The sequence below is a fragment of the Hyla sarda genome, chromosome 3, assembly GCF_029499605.1.
Source record: "Hyla sarda isolate aHylSar1 chromosome 3, aHylSar1.hap1, whole genome shotgun sequence".
Classification (NCBI taxonomy): Eukaryota; Metazoa; Chordata; class Amphibia; order Anura; family Hylidae; genus Hyla; species Hyla sarda.
In genome coordinates, this window is record NC_079191.1 from 126,056,534 (window position 1) to 126,073,477 (window position 16,944).

General features: G+C 46.9%; 1 protein-coding gene across 2 annotated transcripts in view; it reads right to left on the reverse strand.

The window, feature by feature from the left end:
* The window catches only part of DHX36 (DEAH-box helicase 36), a 72,631-nt gene that overhangs the window by 41,077 nt on the left and 14,610 nt on the right, over window positions 1–16,944 (reverse strand). For both annotated transcript variants that reach the window (XR_008891113.1, XM_056564995.1), the window contains exons 6-10: window positions 11,603–11,682; window positions 10,523–10,597; window positions 9,787–9,953; window positions 8,717–8,798; window positions 6,745–6,885 (exon numbers count right to left, since the gene is read on the reverse strand). Coding sequence is in view for 1 of the 2 variants with exons in the window: in XM_056564995.1 (XP_056420970.1) it covers window positions 6,745–6,885; window positions 8,717–8,798; window positions 9,787–9,953; window positions 10,523–10,597; window positions 11,603–11,682 (545 nt within the window). In the remaining variant the exon portion in view is untranslated. The remainder of the gene's footprint in view (window positions 1–6,744; window positions 6,886–8,716; window positions 8,799–9,786; window positions 9,954–10,522; window positions 10,598–11,602; window positions 11,683–16,944) is intronic.

The following is a 16,944-nucleotide window of genomic DNA, read 5'->3' on the forward strand; positions in this document are numbered from 1 at the left end:
ATTAATAACTCTGAGAAAAAGGAAAAAATTATTTCAGCTCACCACTCTGCAATGCTGGAAGATCAGAAGTCCTGTAAAGTGCGGAGAGCAGGGCAGGCAAACAGTGGGCCGGGTCCCGGAATGGAATGAACAAGGAATGGGCAAAAAAGCACGGACCTCCAGCTGCTCCACTTGAGAGGTGAAAAATACGTAAAACTTGACTTTTAATCCATCAGGTTAAAAACGTAGGATATCCATGGACATACATACGACACACAAAGAGGAAGAAACCGACGCGTTTCGAGCCTAATCTGGCTCTTAGTCATCGCACGACTAGAGCCAGATTAGGCTCGAAACGCGTCGGTTTCTTCCTCTTTGTGTGTCGTATGTCCATGGATATCCTACGTTTTTAACCTGATGGATTAAAAGTCAAGTTTTACGTATTTTTCACCTCTCAAGTGGAGCAGCTGGAGGTCCGTGCTTTTTTGCCCTTTCCTTGTTCATTATTAACTCAGATGCTTTTACCGTTTATTCTGATTCCAAGACAGTTTTTTCGTGACATATTCTAATTTAACATAGTGGTAAATTTTTGTTGTTACTTGCATCCTTTCTTGGAGAATAATCACAAAATTTCATGAAAATTTTGCTTTTTTTCAAAAACTTTGAAGTTCTCTGCTTGTAAGGAAAAAGGAAATTCCAAATAAATGATTTATTGATTCGCATAAACAATAAGATTCATTTATGTTGGCATCATAAAGTTGACATGTTTTTACTTTTGTAAGACATTAGTGGGCTTCAAAGCTCAGCAGCAATTTTCCAATTTTTCACGAAAACTTCAAAATCAGAATTTTTCAGGGACCAATTCATATTTGAAGTGGATTTGAGGGGCTTTCATGTTAGAAATAGCCCATAAATTACCCCATTATAAAAATTGCACCCCTCAAAGTATTCAAAATGACATTCAGAAAGTTTGTTAACCCTTTAAGTGTTTCACAGGAATACCAGCAAAGTGAAGGAGAAAAATCAAAATCTTCATTTTTTACACTTGCATGTTCTTGCAGAGCCATTAATTTTTTTATTTTTACAAGGGGTAAAAGGAGAGAAATCCCCCCAAAATGTGTAACCCCATTTCTCTTGAGTAAGGAAATACCTCATAGGTGGATGTAAAGTGCTCTGTGGGTGCACTAGAGGGCTCAGAAGGGAAGGAGCGACAATGGGATTTTGGAGAGTGAATTTTGCTGAAATTATTTTTGGGGGGCATGTCGTATTTAGAAAGCCCCTATGGTGACAGAACAGCAGAAAACCCCCCAAATGGCATACTATTTTGGAAACTACACCCCTCAAGGAACGTAAAAAGGAGTACAGTGAGCCTTAACACCCCACAGGTGTTAGAGAATTATTAACGAAAAGTTGTCAATCTGCTCCATTGGGGGACACAGACCATGGGACGTACCAAAGCCGTCCCTTGGGTGGGTAAGGAAATCAGTCAGGTGGACGGCTGGACCACCGCCGCCTGCAATGCCTTACGGCCCAGAGGAGCATCAGCTAATGCAAAGGTATGAATCTGGTAGGACCTTGTGAAAGTGTGCAAAGACGACCACATGGATGCTTCACAGAACTGCGAGGCCGAAGCCACATAACGGAGTGCCCAGAAAGCCCCGAAAAACGGGTGGAATGAGCCAAAACCCTGAAGGGGGGGGGGGGATCTTCCCCTTGCAGCGGTAAGCTTCCGAAATAGCAGACCGGATCCAATGAAAAATGGTGGCCGTAGCAGCAGGTTGTCCTGTACGACGACCTAGGGGAGTCACAATGCCGAAAGGAAAGAGTGACAGAGACAAGTACGAACAGCCCTCACCACAACCAAGTGGTGGAGCAAACGCTCCCAGGGATGAAAGCCAACCCTTGGGCCAGCCCCGACTGGAAAGTGAAAGTGAAAGGGGTCGGGGGAAGGAAAAACACCACCGGAGAAAAAGGCTGAGTTTCACACCAATGAAAGTAAGACCATCAGGTATGGTGGTAAATCTTGCAGAGGAAGGCTTGTGTGCCCTAAGCATGGTGCGAACCACTCGGGAAGAGAAACCTCAAAGGTTCTCAGAACCGCTGTCTCAACTGCCACACCGTCCAAAGCAGAGATGGTAAATAGGGGTGGCACAGAAGACCTGAGATAAGAGGTCTAGGCGATAGAGAAAGCGCAGCGTTAAGTCATTCAGGAGCCTGACCACGACGACGTACCACACCCGCCGGGGCCAGGCTGCGCCACGAGAATGGCGGAAATGCCCTGTGCTGAGAGTTTCCTCACTGCCCCGAAAAGAGAGGAAGGGGAGGAAACAGACAAGGTAGGGCAAAGCCGGACCAATAAACCGATAAGGTAGGGCAAAGCCCGACCAAGAGAGAGGAACGCTTCGGTTGTGGCTGGACGTGCAGAGGTCCACGCCTGGAGCGCCCCAGGGGTTGCAGATCACTGCAAACATCTCCGGATGTGGGGACCACTTGGACGACTGAGGATCGGCTGAGAAGACCACATCCCAGAGACGTCCGGAATGAAGATAGCGGAGATGTCCGGAAACCTGAGTTCCGCCCAGAAGGGAATTTCCCAAGAAGCAAGCAAAGAAAGGATTGCCCTTGGCCCAACATGTTGAAGGGGAAAAGGGCTTATCGGGGGACCAAGGCCCCAGACGGGCCGATCCCTGAAAACACCTCCCCAGCCCGACAGACTGGCAGGGAGGGGCAGGAAGGAGCGCCCCTGAAAAAAAAAACAGGGGGGAAACGAAGCCACCATAGAAGGGACCGACAAGACTGTTGAGAGAGAACGATCTTGCGGTCGAGAGACAATGGAGACCTATCCAACCGGAAGAGAATCACCAGTTGAAGAGGTCGGTGATGAAACTGGGCAAATGATACTGCCTCCACGGCCGCCGCTAACCGACCCAGGACATCCATGCAAAAGGGAATGGAAACTGGAGCTCCAGGAGAGCGGTTGGACTTGTCCCGACTGACTATCCAACCGAAGTGAGACAAGGTCTGGAGGTTGTGACTAAGATTCTCCAGGTTCTGGGCCCTGGCTGGAGCTCTGATCAAGAGGTCGCCCTGATCAAGAGGTCGTCCATGAAAAAAGGAGACTTCTGGAGCCACGTCCGAAGTTCCTGGGTCCTTTAGATGGAAGGTGTCTCTTATTGGCGAAACCAATGAGTACACCACATCAGGCATCCGTGCGTCCTTTTGATTCGGAGGCCGAATCAGAAACCTCATCTACAAGTTCTCCAGGTGAATGGGAACGAGATGAGGCAGCCCTGGAAGAGGTCGGGCATGATGAGAGGAAACTTCTGGACAACGTCCGAAGTTCCTGGGTCGTTTAGCTGGAAGGCGTCTCTTATGGCCGAAACCAATGAGTACACCACATCAGGCATATCCGTGCGGTCCTCTGAGTCGGAGGCCGAATCAGAAACCTCATCCACAAATCCTCCGGATGGATGAGAACGATGTGAGGCAGCCCTGGAGATTGGGCACGATAAAAGGAAACTTCTGGAGCCACATCCGAAGTTCCTGGGTCTTCTAGATGGAAGGTGTCTCTTATGGCCGAGACCAATAGGTGCACCATGTCCGACATATCCGTGCTGTCCTCTGAAACAGAGGCCGACTCGGAACTTCATCCACAAGTTCTCCAGGTGAATGGGAACGTGTGAAGCGGCCCTGGAAGAGGGGGAGACTGACCAGGTACGCGGGTCTGGAGAGCCCGAGCGGCGACCATGGGAGCGTCCTCTAGGGGAGTGACGCTTGCTACAGGGTGGTGTAACGGGGCGATGCCTGTAAGGGGAGCCTGCCTGCCAGAAGACTCGGATGATGAGTCAAATGAAAAACACCATGACACTGCGAGAGCGTCAGTATAGGGGGAGAGTGGGACCCTCCGGAGGGCCGGGAGGGCCTCTCCAATGCAGTCACCACATAACGGGAGATCTGAGCCAAATCGGATATAGACTGGGGGAGGGAGAGAACCCAGGCTGGAGGGGCGGTCGAACCCACCAGGTCTGGAAGACAACCGGGGTAGAATAGAGGGGGGTCTGGGGGAGCAGTGGAGCAGGCAGAACAAGTGGTTCAGCAGAGCCTGACAATTTTAGTTGCAGCTTTTACAGATGTAATGAGTGGCTAACACTCCAGGTAACTGTTTAGAGGGAGGAACAGTTCTGGGTACGGACATAGTAAAAAATAACTCTCACCCAAGTCTGTGTCCCCAGGGCAGCTGATGTGAGGAAGACTCCGCTCTAGGTCAGTCAGAGAGGAGAGAAATGCCGGCCAATGGCAAGAGAGGGGCGTGCTAGGAGCAGGGCATCTGACTGATTGGCCCCTGCCACCCATATGCGCGCACACAGCGCTGATTGGTGGCCAGTTCGCACCATGCAGAAGCTCCGGCGGCCTGATGGGCGGAGTTAAAGCGCACTGGCCGCCGAAGAACAAAGAGAAATATTAATGGCGCCCGCTTCCTGCTCCGAGCGCACATGCGAATGCATATGCGCTTGCGGGGAACGGAACGGGCGAAGACGCCGCCGGCAGCCGCCGCTGCCGAAAGTGAAAGTAAGACGGGCGCAATGTGGGCCCGCAGAGAATAAAAAGTTACGGCGCGGCTGCCGAAGGGAGCCGCATTAATAACTGTGTCCCACACACAAGTGTGTAATAAACTGTGCCCCACATATAAGAGGCCAGAGCACATAAGTGGCCAAGTGAGATAAACTGTGCCCCACACATAAGTGGCCAGTGAGAAACTGTGCCCCACACATTTCACTGCTCACCCAAGTAATAAAGAATAACCCCTGTCCAGCCCAACCCTCAGTAAAAGTGGGCCAAAAACTGAGGGTCTCTAGAGGTTGCAAATCCGCACCAGGAAAAAAAGGGGGGGGGGGGAAATACTCAGAAGAGTCAGAAGAACTTACCTCATGAAGTCTTCCTATGAAGTCTTCAGCCAGCATTGTCACCTGCAGCAAGCCAAGCTCAAAGCGAGGCAAACAGGGAGGTAGGGGGACCCGGATCCATGAGGTACAACCCCAGGCGCTGACCGTTGGCGAGAGGGGGTTAACAGTACATCCAAGATGCCTGCCCCCTTAATTGCAATGGGGAAACAGTTCCTGAGTCCCCACCTGAAAACAGGAAAGAAAACGGAATAAAAAAATCTAACACATCCCTAAATCTAGGAAAATAATAAAACATAAGACCTGGTCTGGAGAGAACTCCAGAACATGTCCACCCTCCTTAGACACTAAGCTAAAACTGATTATCTCAGGTGCCTGTGGGCGGGTATACCCTGCTTGGAGGAGCCGACTTTTCTTGTTGCCACAGTGTAAAGCCTCCTAGAGACAGCAGCATATACCATGGTCTGTGTCACCCAATGGAGCCGATAGAGAAATTATGTTTTTCCCTAAATTTTAAATTTTTTACAAGGGGCAATAGGAGAAAATACCCCCCAAAATTTATAACCCCAATTCTTCTGAGTATGTAAATACCCCATGTGTGGACGTCAAGTGCTCTGCTGCCGCACTACAATGCTCAGAAGAGAAGGAGCGCCATTAGGCTTTTGGAGAGAGAATTTGTTGGAATGGAAGTCGGGGGCCATGTGCGTTTACAAAGCCCCCCCGTGGTGCCAGAACAGTGGACCCCCCATACATGTGACCCCATTTTGGAAACTACACCCCTCACAGAATTTAATATGGGGTGCAGTGCGCATTTACACCCCACTGGCATTTGACAGATCTTTGGAACAGAGGGCTGGGCAAATAAAAAATACAATTTTCCATTTTCTCAGACCACTGTTCCAAAAATCTGTCAGAAACATGTGGGGCGTAAATGCTAACTGCACCCCTTATTAAATTATGCTTGTTTGTACAACTCAGGGGGAATGGCACCCTCTTTAGCTGTGCACCCCCCTCCCCCTTTTTCACAGGAGATGTTTTAAATTGTTAATGAATCCAGCATGTCACCTAGTCAGAGGCTATATGCCCAACAGAGGTGAGTGGTTATGAGTGTTAGGATCAGAATTTGTGTTAGGGTCCAATCCTAAATGAGGCCACCTCCGCGTGGTGGATGGAAGGACACGTTTTGATCAAAAGGTGCGCTAAGAGCCTCCATTTTTTACCAAGTGTGATGCTGCAATCTTCTTTTTTTGTATACTCAAACTGTAGCCCTCCAGGTGTTGCTAGGCAACTCACCGGCTTCCGTACTCTGCAGTAGGGAGCCAGCCGCACGTCATCACCACACGGCGATCGTCGCCACCGATGGTAAGTGACCTCCGGCGCTGGTCACCATCGGTTCCCCCGTTCTGCCCGAACTACTGTGGGTGGGCAGAATGGGGGAACCGAACTTAAACACACCACCCCCCCCCCTCCCGATCTGCTATTAGTTGGTTGCTTCTTATCGACCAATAGCAGGGGTGGCACCCCTGCCACCTCACTCCTATCCCTTCAGGGTGATTGGAGGTGTCTTGGGCAGCCCCGATCCCCCTTATTTTACGGGTCACCGGAGACCCGTTTGACCCGGAGTCTGAATTGACCGGCAATTTGTGGCGATCACTGACATGGGTGGGGTGTCTCAGGACCCCCCTCGGCGATGTCCCGGGATGCCTGCTGAATGACTGACCGGATAGCGGTGGGGACCGAAATTCCCACGGTGTACCCATACGTCCTCAGTTCTTAAGGACTCTAAATCGGGGGCATATGGATACACTCTCAGTCCTTAAGGGGTTAAAGAAAGATTTAAAAAAAAAAAAAGACTTGCACTTACTTTCCTTGAAGTTGTCGTAAAAATCCTGGGAAACGTTCTCTATAGATTTCTTCTTTTTCAGCTTTTTCCGGACAAGTCGTGCGTCCCTGCATAAAACGTCTATTTGAGTGTGGTCTGCAATCACTATCCTTGGGAGAAAATCTATTGAAACATAAGAAAACATCCACGTCATTTGTGACAGTCCTGCAGCTTTGTTTTCTTTCTATAGATGACTGATCTGTAAGCTTGACCCTTTTAGTCTAATCCTTGGAAAGATCAAGGTTGAGCTGTTTATTACCTGTTTCCAATACTTTGGTCTTTCTATACACCTCTGTGAGTTATTCATATCTTATTGCTGCTTTTTGTATTACATTTGTCTGCCATGTCTGCTGAGCACTAAAACGTCTTATTTGCAGTACGAGTACCTTGCTAGCACTGAGTGGTAAGACTGTGTTAATTCTTGAAACAAGCCCCATATTTTGCCTTAGTTTTGATTTGGGTCAGCTGCATTGCCTGGGCTGTGTCAGAACATGCTTGAAGTTGCAGTTTGTTGCTCATCTGCTCCCAGCCTCCTACATGGCTACGATCCTGCTAAGATGCTTTGCCTGGGTGGCTCAGCTTTGCACCCCTGTCTGGTTTAGCGGCTGACAGGCTCCTTAGCCCAGTCTAGTCAGTGATTGTAGCCCCAACAATGCAGAGAGGGGTGACACATGGAAAGGCAGCAGCGGGAAGCCCCACCTGGAGCAGATGGTGGTTATGCCAGGAAGACAGGGCACAAAGATCAAGCTGGGGCTGGGATTTGGGCTAAGGAGTGGGGTGACACTGGTTCCCACAGGCAGCCGATGTGTCTGGGATCAGAGGAAGGGGGTGGTGCTGCTGGTGTGAGGTGCAGAACTGCGCCCCGTGCATTTTTACGTCAGTGCCTCCCCTCAGCTGTCCGAAGATTTCCAAACATACAGCGAGGGGAGGGGGAAGGCAGAGCTGTGCAGGATGCAGTTCTGAACCTCCCTCGCCCAGTACACAGCTCCCTCCTCGCACCTCCCACAGGAGGAGGACGTAGATTTTTACAGCCTTGCTCCCGGAACTAGATATTGACAGCTGTGATACTCTATGTCCAGGGGTCTGTGCAAGCGGGACTGTGAGAATCCCTGTCCTCCTGAGGAGAGGTGCATCAAAATTTACATCCAGAAGCGGGGCTGTGAGAATCTACGTCCCTCCTCCTGATGGAGGGGCAAGTAGGGAGCTGTGTAAGGGACAGTGGAAGGTGCAGAACCACGTCCTGCCCATCCCTGCCTTCCCCCTCGCTGTATTTTCAGAAATTTCCTGACAGCTGAGGGGAGGGGCCAACGTAAAAATGCACTGGGCACAGCTCTGCACTCACACCGGTTCTGCCTCTCAACTTGGGCCGCACCCACTCCTGCATGAAAAATACAGAGTACCACCCCAGGGTAGAAACGGGAGGCTGAGAAAATACTATTATACAGGCAGAAGGCTCTGACTGCAGTGCTTCTGCCTGACTTGCAGAGTTCATTTGTATGCAAGCCACGCTCCCTACTGTGCAAATCGATCTCTGCTGCTGACTACTAGCCATTTAGATGGAAAAGTTGACAGCGGCATCTAAATGGCTGTGAAAAGTGTCATTGGTGATGTAGTGGTCTGGATCTGCCGGCTTAAGCATGACTGCTGGCAGTACATTCGTTGTCATGCCAGTATGAGGCTGTTGCTACACCTACATAGCTGCATGGCGTCTGCTATTGACAGAACTCTCACACATGTTCAAGGGCATAAAAGGAAAAAAAAATACCAATCACCAGAATTGTGTTTTCTGGTCAAATCACGTGGAATAAATAGTGATCAAAAAATGTGATCTATGCCCAATATGTACTAATATGAAAAAATTTTTTATCTGACATTATTTAAAAAAAAAAAATCTCCCAACTAATCTTTCGTTGAATCCTTATTATGTACCAAAAACCATTAGCTTCATACTTACTTCACCATTTCATATACGTCCTCCAAGAGATACTCTTTAACAGGGAACGTTAATCCAGGGATATGCAGCATGGGACAGCCATCTGTATGGGAAAGGGTTAGAATGAATATTTTATCTCATTTACAGTAACATTTGACAAGAAATCAGTATCCAGTATCATCAAGTATGAGATACCTACCAGCCTCACTACATACTGTACTAAACCTCAGTGGTATGCTGAAGCAGGGCCTGGTCGTGTTACAGTGTCCCTGTGATTAGAATGCTATCTTAGTACAGTAAAGAAAAGATACATGGCACTCACCAAGGTTGATTCTTCATTCATTATTAAACAGCAAACAGGTTTTAGATGCACAATAATTACTTTAATAAAGAATAAGATAAAATATAAATAAGAATCAACCTTTGTGAGTACCGCCCATCTTTTCTTAGCCATTGGATTAAGAACTCTGCTAACTGGCACTGGGGTAGAGCACCGCCGTGTGGGTTGAAATGGATGAAGCATGATGCTGGCTGCAGGTATGCAATTCCTCCCACATCGCTCGAGTAGTGCCAGAAGTGGTTAAAGGGGTACTGCAGCTAGAATTAACCTATACACAGGTTAGGGGATAAGTAGCTGATCACGGTCTGGCTGCAGTACCCCTTTAAAAGTATCAGTGGAACACACAGGATTTGTAAAGGAATCATTCCACAAATTCTATACATCCCCCCCCCACCCACCCTCTTTAGTTACTTTTTTGAGCTATATATGAAGGCCTGATCCAATGTGAAAATAAACTACAACCTTATAATATTTAGGCTAGCCTGTCAGCTCAGCAGTTGCATATGCATATATGGGTTGACATTCATGTGATTGGCAACATGGATTCAATAAGAGAACAGTAAACCAGCAATATAATATAAGGTCCCCACATACATTAGATGAAAAGCAAGACTGAAAAACTAGCTCATGCGAATAGTGATGTCCCAACTCAACCCTAAAAGTATACATATACTGATTTATATACTGCTGTGTGAAAGTGACCTAAAGAGGAGAAGAGTATCACAATCAGAGGTACAATTAGTGAACTAACCGAAATACTGAGAAAACTTTTCGGCATTTAGTGTGGCGCTCATCAATATGACTTTCAATTCTGGACGACACTTCAGAAGATCTTTTACTATTGCCATGAGAATATCAGATTGCAAGTTTCTCTCATGGACTTCATCTATCACAATGTGGCTAATCCTAGTCAACTGCCTGGAAGAAAGGAAAAAAATATATAAAATATTGAGAAAGTGCTTAAAGGGAATCAGTCATCAGTATCAATCGAACTAACCTGTGGGTACAGGCATGTAGTGCGGGTGGCACTAATAACAATGATACTTACCATTCCATACTCTGTGTCTCTCTTCCCCCCCCCAGTACTCCTCATTCCTTGATATTTGCTAATGAAGGAGCTTGGTGCACATGGGGACTTCCCAAGCCTCAGATACACAGCAATGTCCAACCGGCATCATTCATAAAAACGCCTTGTGCTCCCCTGCGCCGAGCCTCCTCTGCTGCAAAATGGAACTCCACTCTGAGGCTACTACGAATGCCAAGGAGAGGGGTCTTGAAACGTCCCCTGTGCACCAAGCTCTTTCACTAGCATATACTGAAGAACAGGAAGTACAGATGAACGATACAGAGTGAAGAACGATAAGTATCATTTTCATCAGTGTCACCCACACTACAAGCCTGTACCAAAAGGTTGGTGCGGGTGATACTGACAAATCAAGGGAATCAAGATCATTCTTTAGAATTTATACACATTAAAGAGCACTTACTGATCTGACTGAAGCCACTGCAGGACTATACCAGTTGTACAGTACAAAATAGAGCCTTGTTCCCGTGGCAACTGACTTCACAAAAAACAGGGGGAGGAAAAAAAAAGAAAGAATTATTAAATGTGTGAAAAAGGCAATGAATAATAAAGCAACATACCCACAATACACTCATAGTATTAGAAAGGCTATGTTCACAGTTTAACTATAACTCTGAGGAGTACAATAAGTAAAATAAGTAAAATAAGTACAGTAACCCCACGACCTACGATAATTTCAACACGTGATGGCCTCTTAGAGGCCATCGCATGTTGAAGGCAGCATCAACATACGATGCTTTTGTATGTCGGGGCTTCAGCTGCCCCCGGATAGCCGTTTTCAGTGCCCTGTGTGCTGCTGTGACGATCACTCACCTGTCCTCGGGGCTCCGGAGCGTCCTCTTCGGGATACCCTGCATCGCCGGCGCTCTCTATCGTCATCATCACATCTCCGCGCATGCCGTCCCGCCATCCAATAGGAGCGGCGTGCATAGTGACGTGATGGTGTCGATGGAGAGCGAGGATCCCGGGGAAGCAGAGATGTCCAGAGCGTAGGGGACACCCCGGGGACAGTGATGGAGGAAGACATCCAGGGCAGCGGTGACAGTCTGGAGCAGCTGGGACAGGGGAGTATAACTTCCTATACTTTCCATTGCACGGATCCCTCAACATATGCTGGTTTCAACAAACGATGGTTCATTTGGAACGGATTACCATCGTATGTTGAGGGACCACTGTATTCTCTGATGTGTATCTCCCACATGTTCACCATGCAACCAATGTATGCCAAAAGTAGAGTGTCCTTTCTACATATTCTGTGTCAGTATAAATTGGCATACCTTTTTTTTTCATGGTGCAGGGAAAAAGCATATTGCACGGTAAGCAATTTACAATAAAAAGAATATTCAGTAGGATACAGCACAGCCCTCCATTAGAGGTATACATTTAACATTGTGGAGGACCACCATCGATTGCTAAAGTAAACAGGCAGAAGTGGAGATCAGTGTCCCTACATTTCAGCTCGGCTCTCCTTTACATCATATACCTTTCAAGACGTATCTGGTAGCCAGTACTGCATCCCCTGCCACACGGTTCAGCTCGCTCTGCAGCCACCCGTTCTGCTACCTATAAGAAAAAAGATTGAATAGCTCTTATTAAGACCTGTGTGTGTGTGTACACCAGTGTTTCCCAACCAGGGTGCCTTCGGCTGTTGGGAGTTGTAGTTTCGCAACACCCGAAGGCACCCTGGTTGGGAAACACTGGTGTACACTGTGACAAAGGTAAATCCAAACAGCCCATACCACATCAAGACCATGAATCAAACAATCTTATTTTTCCACAATTTTGAAAGGGTGCCAATAATTTTGTCCAGACTATTTTTGGAGTTCGGTGTGACAGTATGTCCAATTAGCTTATTTTCCTCCCTTTTTTTTTGGTTTTGTACCAATACACACAAAGGGAATAAACATGTGTATAGCAAAACATGTGTATAGCAAAACATGTGTATAGCAAAACATGTGTTACTGCAATCCTTTTCTGTGAGAAATACTTAATACATAAATTTCAGGGGTGCCAACATTTACGGCCATAACTGTATGTGGGGGAAGACCCTTCAAGAGTTTCCGTGACGCATTTCCAAACACCTAAGCGGCAGCCGGACGGGTGCCAATACACTAATTGCTCGACACATAAGGGAAACACATGCTGGAGACCTGAGGAATCTTAAATTTTTGGGCTTGAGGCAGATAAAACTCAGTCCAAGAGGTGGAAATCTGGACAAAATCCTCCTTAGAGAGGAATCAAAATGGATCTTTCGGTTAAAGACCTTAAATCCTCTTGGTCTTAACGAGGGATTCACATACACAGCTTTTATTTAATGTTAGTACCTACATGTCCGATACCTTGATTGTATAATTTATTCAGTAATGGCATTATGAATTATTGGTAGAGATATCTTTTAGGTGTCTAGAAATGAGCCGTAGTCTTTTTACCTTTGATTAGGAGTTACCCTAGGAATTTTTGTGTATGGGTTTTCTATATATTTTTCCTGCCATTGGCCAACCCTAGATACTTGTGGAGTTCATCTAGGGCTCTGATTTATGGGGGAGATGATCTGGGAATCATAGTATCTTGAATAGTAAACTGATCTGGGAATCATAGTCTCTTGAATTGTAAACATGGTACTACTGCATAGTGCCCTAAAAAATATCTTGGACTATGTTTTTCATTAGGATAAGGATTAGGGTATCATGCCAACATATTTAACATTGAGAGTATTGTTGAATAATAGTCCGGATTTATAACAAGAGTCTGGATGTACTGATCCTGTATAAAACAAGGACCGATGGTAGTATTTAGTAATGATGTGCATTAATTGAGTATACATATGGTTATACATAATATGATTTTGGCACCCTGTAAGCTCGTGCTACCATCAATTATTGGTCATGCATTTACAATTATATATATATATTTCTTTTTTTTTAAGATACTGTTCCCTACTGTTGTTGAATCACATCAAATAATGACATATTAGTTTTAATGTCCCCTAAAATATGGGCTTGTAGTTCTCTTTGTAGCCTATAAATTTAGTTTACTGGGGTTGCTGATTGCACATGCGCCAAACATTCAGACACTACAGCACAGGCAATTTACCTATACACAGGCACGATTAAACCTCGATTCAGACGCACAGAAATCATGTGAGTTGAGTAGAGTCACATGATTGGAATCCGGCTGACATGGGGAGCGGCACATCCCCGCAATGACGCGGCGGATGTTTACATGAGATGGACAGCTGACTGGTACTGAATGGGGTAAGTCCCGGCAGTAGCTAGCCAACCAGTATCAGCGATGACGTCCAATGTAAAAGAAGTGGAACATAGATTGGTCCAGTTTTGCCCGGTGTAAGTATTAGTAGCTTTGTATAGACATCCATAAGGTCAAGTTGGACCTTATTGGCTGTAGGGAGAATGGTGGTTATAGGCTATTGGGATGATGACATAACCTAGGATACATATATAAAATGGTTAATTTCTCACTGATGCTCAATGCTGTCAGTTAATGTCCTTGATAAAGCCACGTGAGTGGCGAAACATGTCGGGGTGTGATAGCCTGACCTTTTAAATGCTCTCCCAATGCATCTTATAACAATGAGTCCTTATACTATGTATCTCTAAGAATTCATGAGCTGGCGATTATAAGACTAATAAGTCCAGACCTGCGGTGCACAGCAGGTTACTGGGCAGTGTGCAAAGTGTTTGAGATACATAAAGTAGAAGGAGAGCGAGCCTCTCTGGAGGGCTTGCGTAAGGAAAACTTCTCCAAAGCGGTCACCAAGGAACGGGAGACCTGCGCCAAGTCAGAAATAGACTGGGAGAGGGAAGACACCCATTCCGGAGGGAGAGCAGAGCCCACAGGTTCTGGTGGAACGACCTGGGAAAATACAACAGGAGGGATGGGGTGCTCAGTGGTGCAGGAAGGACAAGTGGGTTCAGCAGAACCACAAGGCATTTTAGTTTTGCAGTCCACACTGGCGTAATAGGTGACCATGGCCTCAGGGACTTGTCTGGAGGGGGGGGGGGGGGTAAGTTCTGGGTTCCGACATAGTGCAAGCAAAAGTGAAAATGGAGCAGTCTCACCCAGTGGCTGTGTCCCTCAGGAAGAGAAGAAGCAGGCTGTGTTAAGAAAAGCCGATCCTCAGAAGGAAGAGGGATAGAGAGGGTGAGGGGTTGGGTCAGCCCAAAGAGAAGGAGTGGGCAGGACCAGCACCAGCCAGGCACTCATTGGTTCAAATGACACCTGCAGCACATGCACTGCACTGATAGGTAGTTAAAGGAAAACTCACTTGTTTATTCCTGCACTATCCACAGGTACTGGTGGATAGTGCGGGAGACTCTGATAAAAATGAGCCCTACCTTGTCCGGATCTGCGTCGCCGTTCTCCCGCAATTGTAATTTTATTATCTGTTGAAATCTTCCTGTAACTGGCACGGGCGGGGCTTCGCGCGCTTAACTGGCACTGACGTCAGCACCGCTTATGAATATTCATTCCCCCAGTTAGGAGCGGCAAAGAGAGGGAGAACTGGAGGGAGGGGGGGATGAATATTCATAAGCGGCGCTGACTTCAGTGTCAGTTAAGCGCTGATGCCCCGCCCGTGCCAGTTACAGGAAGATTTCAACAGATAATAAAACTATAATTGTGGGAGAACAGCAGCGCAGATCCGGACAAGGTAGGGCTCATTTTAATCAGCATCTCCCACACTATCCACCAGTACCTGTGGATAGTGCGGGAGAAAACAAGTGACTGTTTTCCTTTAACCAAAACCCCCAATACGCGCACTGAAGCGCTATAGGGCCGGAATCCCCACCAGCGGGGAGTGGGCGGAGCTAAACTCCATGAGGAGAACGCGGCGCGGCCATCATTAAAAAAACCTGAATGCAGTGTACAATAATGAAAGTGCGGCCGGGAGAAAGGAGAGCTGTTGGTCATTTGCGAACAGCACGGCAGACAGAGAACAGAAGCTCTGGCGCTCTGGTCGTATCGCATAAGAATGCAGCCGATGCAAAAATATGCTGGGCGGATGCACACAAAGCAGGCGTCGAGCAGGGCCATGAGAATGCCCTTAATAATGTAAAAAACACATATTGAAATGTCCTGCACAACTGTTTCTGTCCCCTATGTTCAGAATGGCCGAGCAGGTGACTGTCCCAAGAGTGAATAAAAAGGAGTGGGCTCCAAATAGGTGGGCTACAGAGGTTTAGAATCCTGAGGGCTAGAAACCTGAAAAGAAAGGGAGAGAAATACTGACCTTTCTCTCCCTAATGAAGTCTTCAGTCAGCTAGTGAACACCTTGGCTGAAAACAGCGAGACAAGCAGTGAAGATAGGGGGACCCAGACCCAGAGGTAACACTGACTGGTGGCGACCCACACCCAGGAGGTGCTGACTGGTGCTGAGAAGGGGTTGACAGTGCATAACTCGATGCCTGTGCCCCTTCTTCGCAAATGGGGAAACAGTGAACACTTTGTTTCTGAGACCTTACCTAAAAAGATAGAAATAAAAGGGAGAGAAAACTCTAACTATACATCCCTTAACTCAAAAATAAGAAAAATAAGCGACCAGGTCTGGAGAACTCCAGACCTATGTCTGCCTACTACTGACACAAAGTCAAAACTGATTAGCTGCCTGTGGGCAGGTATATCCTGCTGGGAGGGGCCGACTTTTCTTGTTGCTTAGTGTCAAGCCTCCTAGTGGCAGCAGCATATACCTACGGTTTCTGTGTCTCCCAATCGAGCCGATGAAGAAATCATATTTATTCACTTTTTTTAAACTTATTTTACACTTTTTTTTTAGTCCCCATAGGGGACTATTACATGCAATCCTTTGATTGCATACACTGAACAATGCTATGCCATAGTATAGCGTTGATCAGTGTTACCTGCGCTCGACTGCTCAAGCCTGGATCCCAGGCTTGGAGCAATCAAATGCCAATCGGACAACAGGAAGGAAGGCAAGTACCTCCGGCTGTCCTCACAGCTGTTCGGGATGCTGCGATTTCACCTCGGTGGTCCCAAACAGCTCCGCTGAGCTAACCAGCAGTATTTTCTCCGGGTTTAGATGCCTTTATCAACTTCGATTGCGGCATCTAAAGGGTTAATACTGGACATCAGCCCAATCGGTGATGTCCGGTATTAGCCGCGGGTCCTGGCTGCAGACAGCAACCGGGACCCCGCAAGTAGGAAGCGCGCTCAGCTCCTGAGAGTGCTTCACATACCGGGAGCTGGCCACGAGCGTAAATAAGGAGTTAATGAGAAGAAGATCATGGCGCTGTGTCCTCTACAGTCCTAATGTCCAAGCTGTTACCAACAGCCTCTGGGTATCAAGGCACTGAGTTGGTCTCAAATCATTTACATGCCATAGTCAATAATGAAGAACTTGCCTCAGCCAGTAATTTGCTGAAAAAGCACTTCCGTGTTGAGGCATGGACAAGTTTTATCCCCAGCCTGGACACTTTCAAACAGAATTCTTACAGTAATAATATGGGACATTTCTCAGCCAGTAGTCATAACAGCTTCTAGACTGGAAATACACCATACAAGGAAGTGTGTGTCTTCAATATGACCATCCCCAAAAATATAAATATTTACAACATTCATAAAAAAGCTGACCAAATATTTATAATCTCTATCTCAATATTAAATATCAATATTCAGCATTTTTAAATAAGGTAAAATAATTGACTTGTGTCCTGCAGCCCTGTCCTCAGGATTGCGTGTGGTACTACAACTTGGCTGCAATAAATTCAGTGGAACTGAGCTGCAATACCACACACAACCTGAGGACAGGTGTGGTGCTGTTTTTGGAAGAAATCAGCTGTCTTTCTGTTC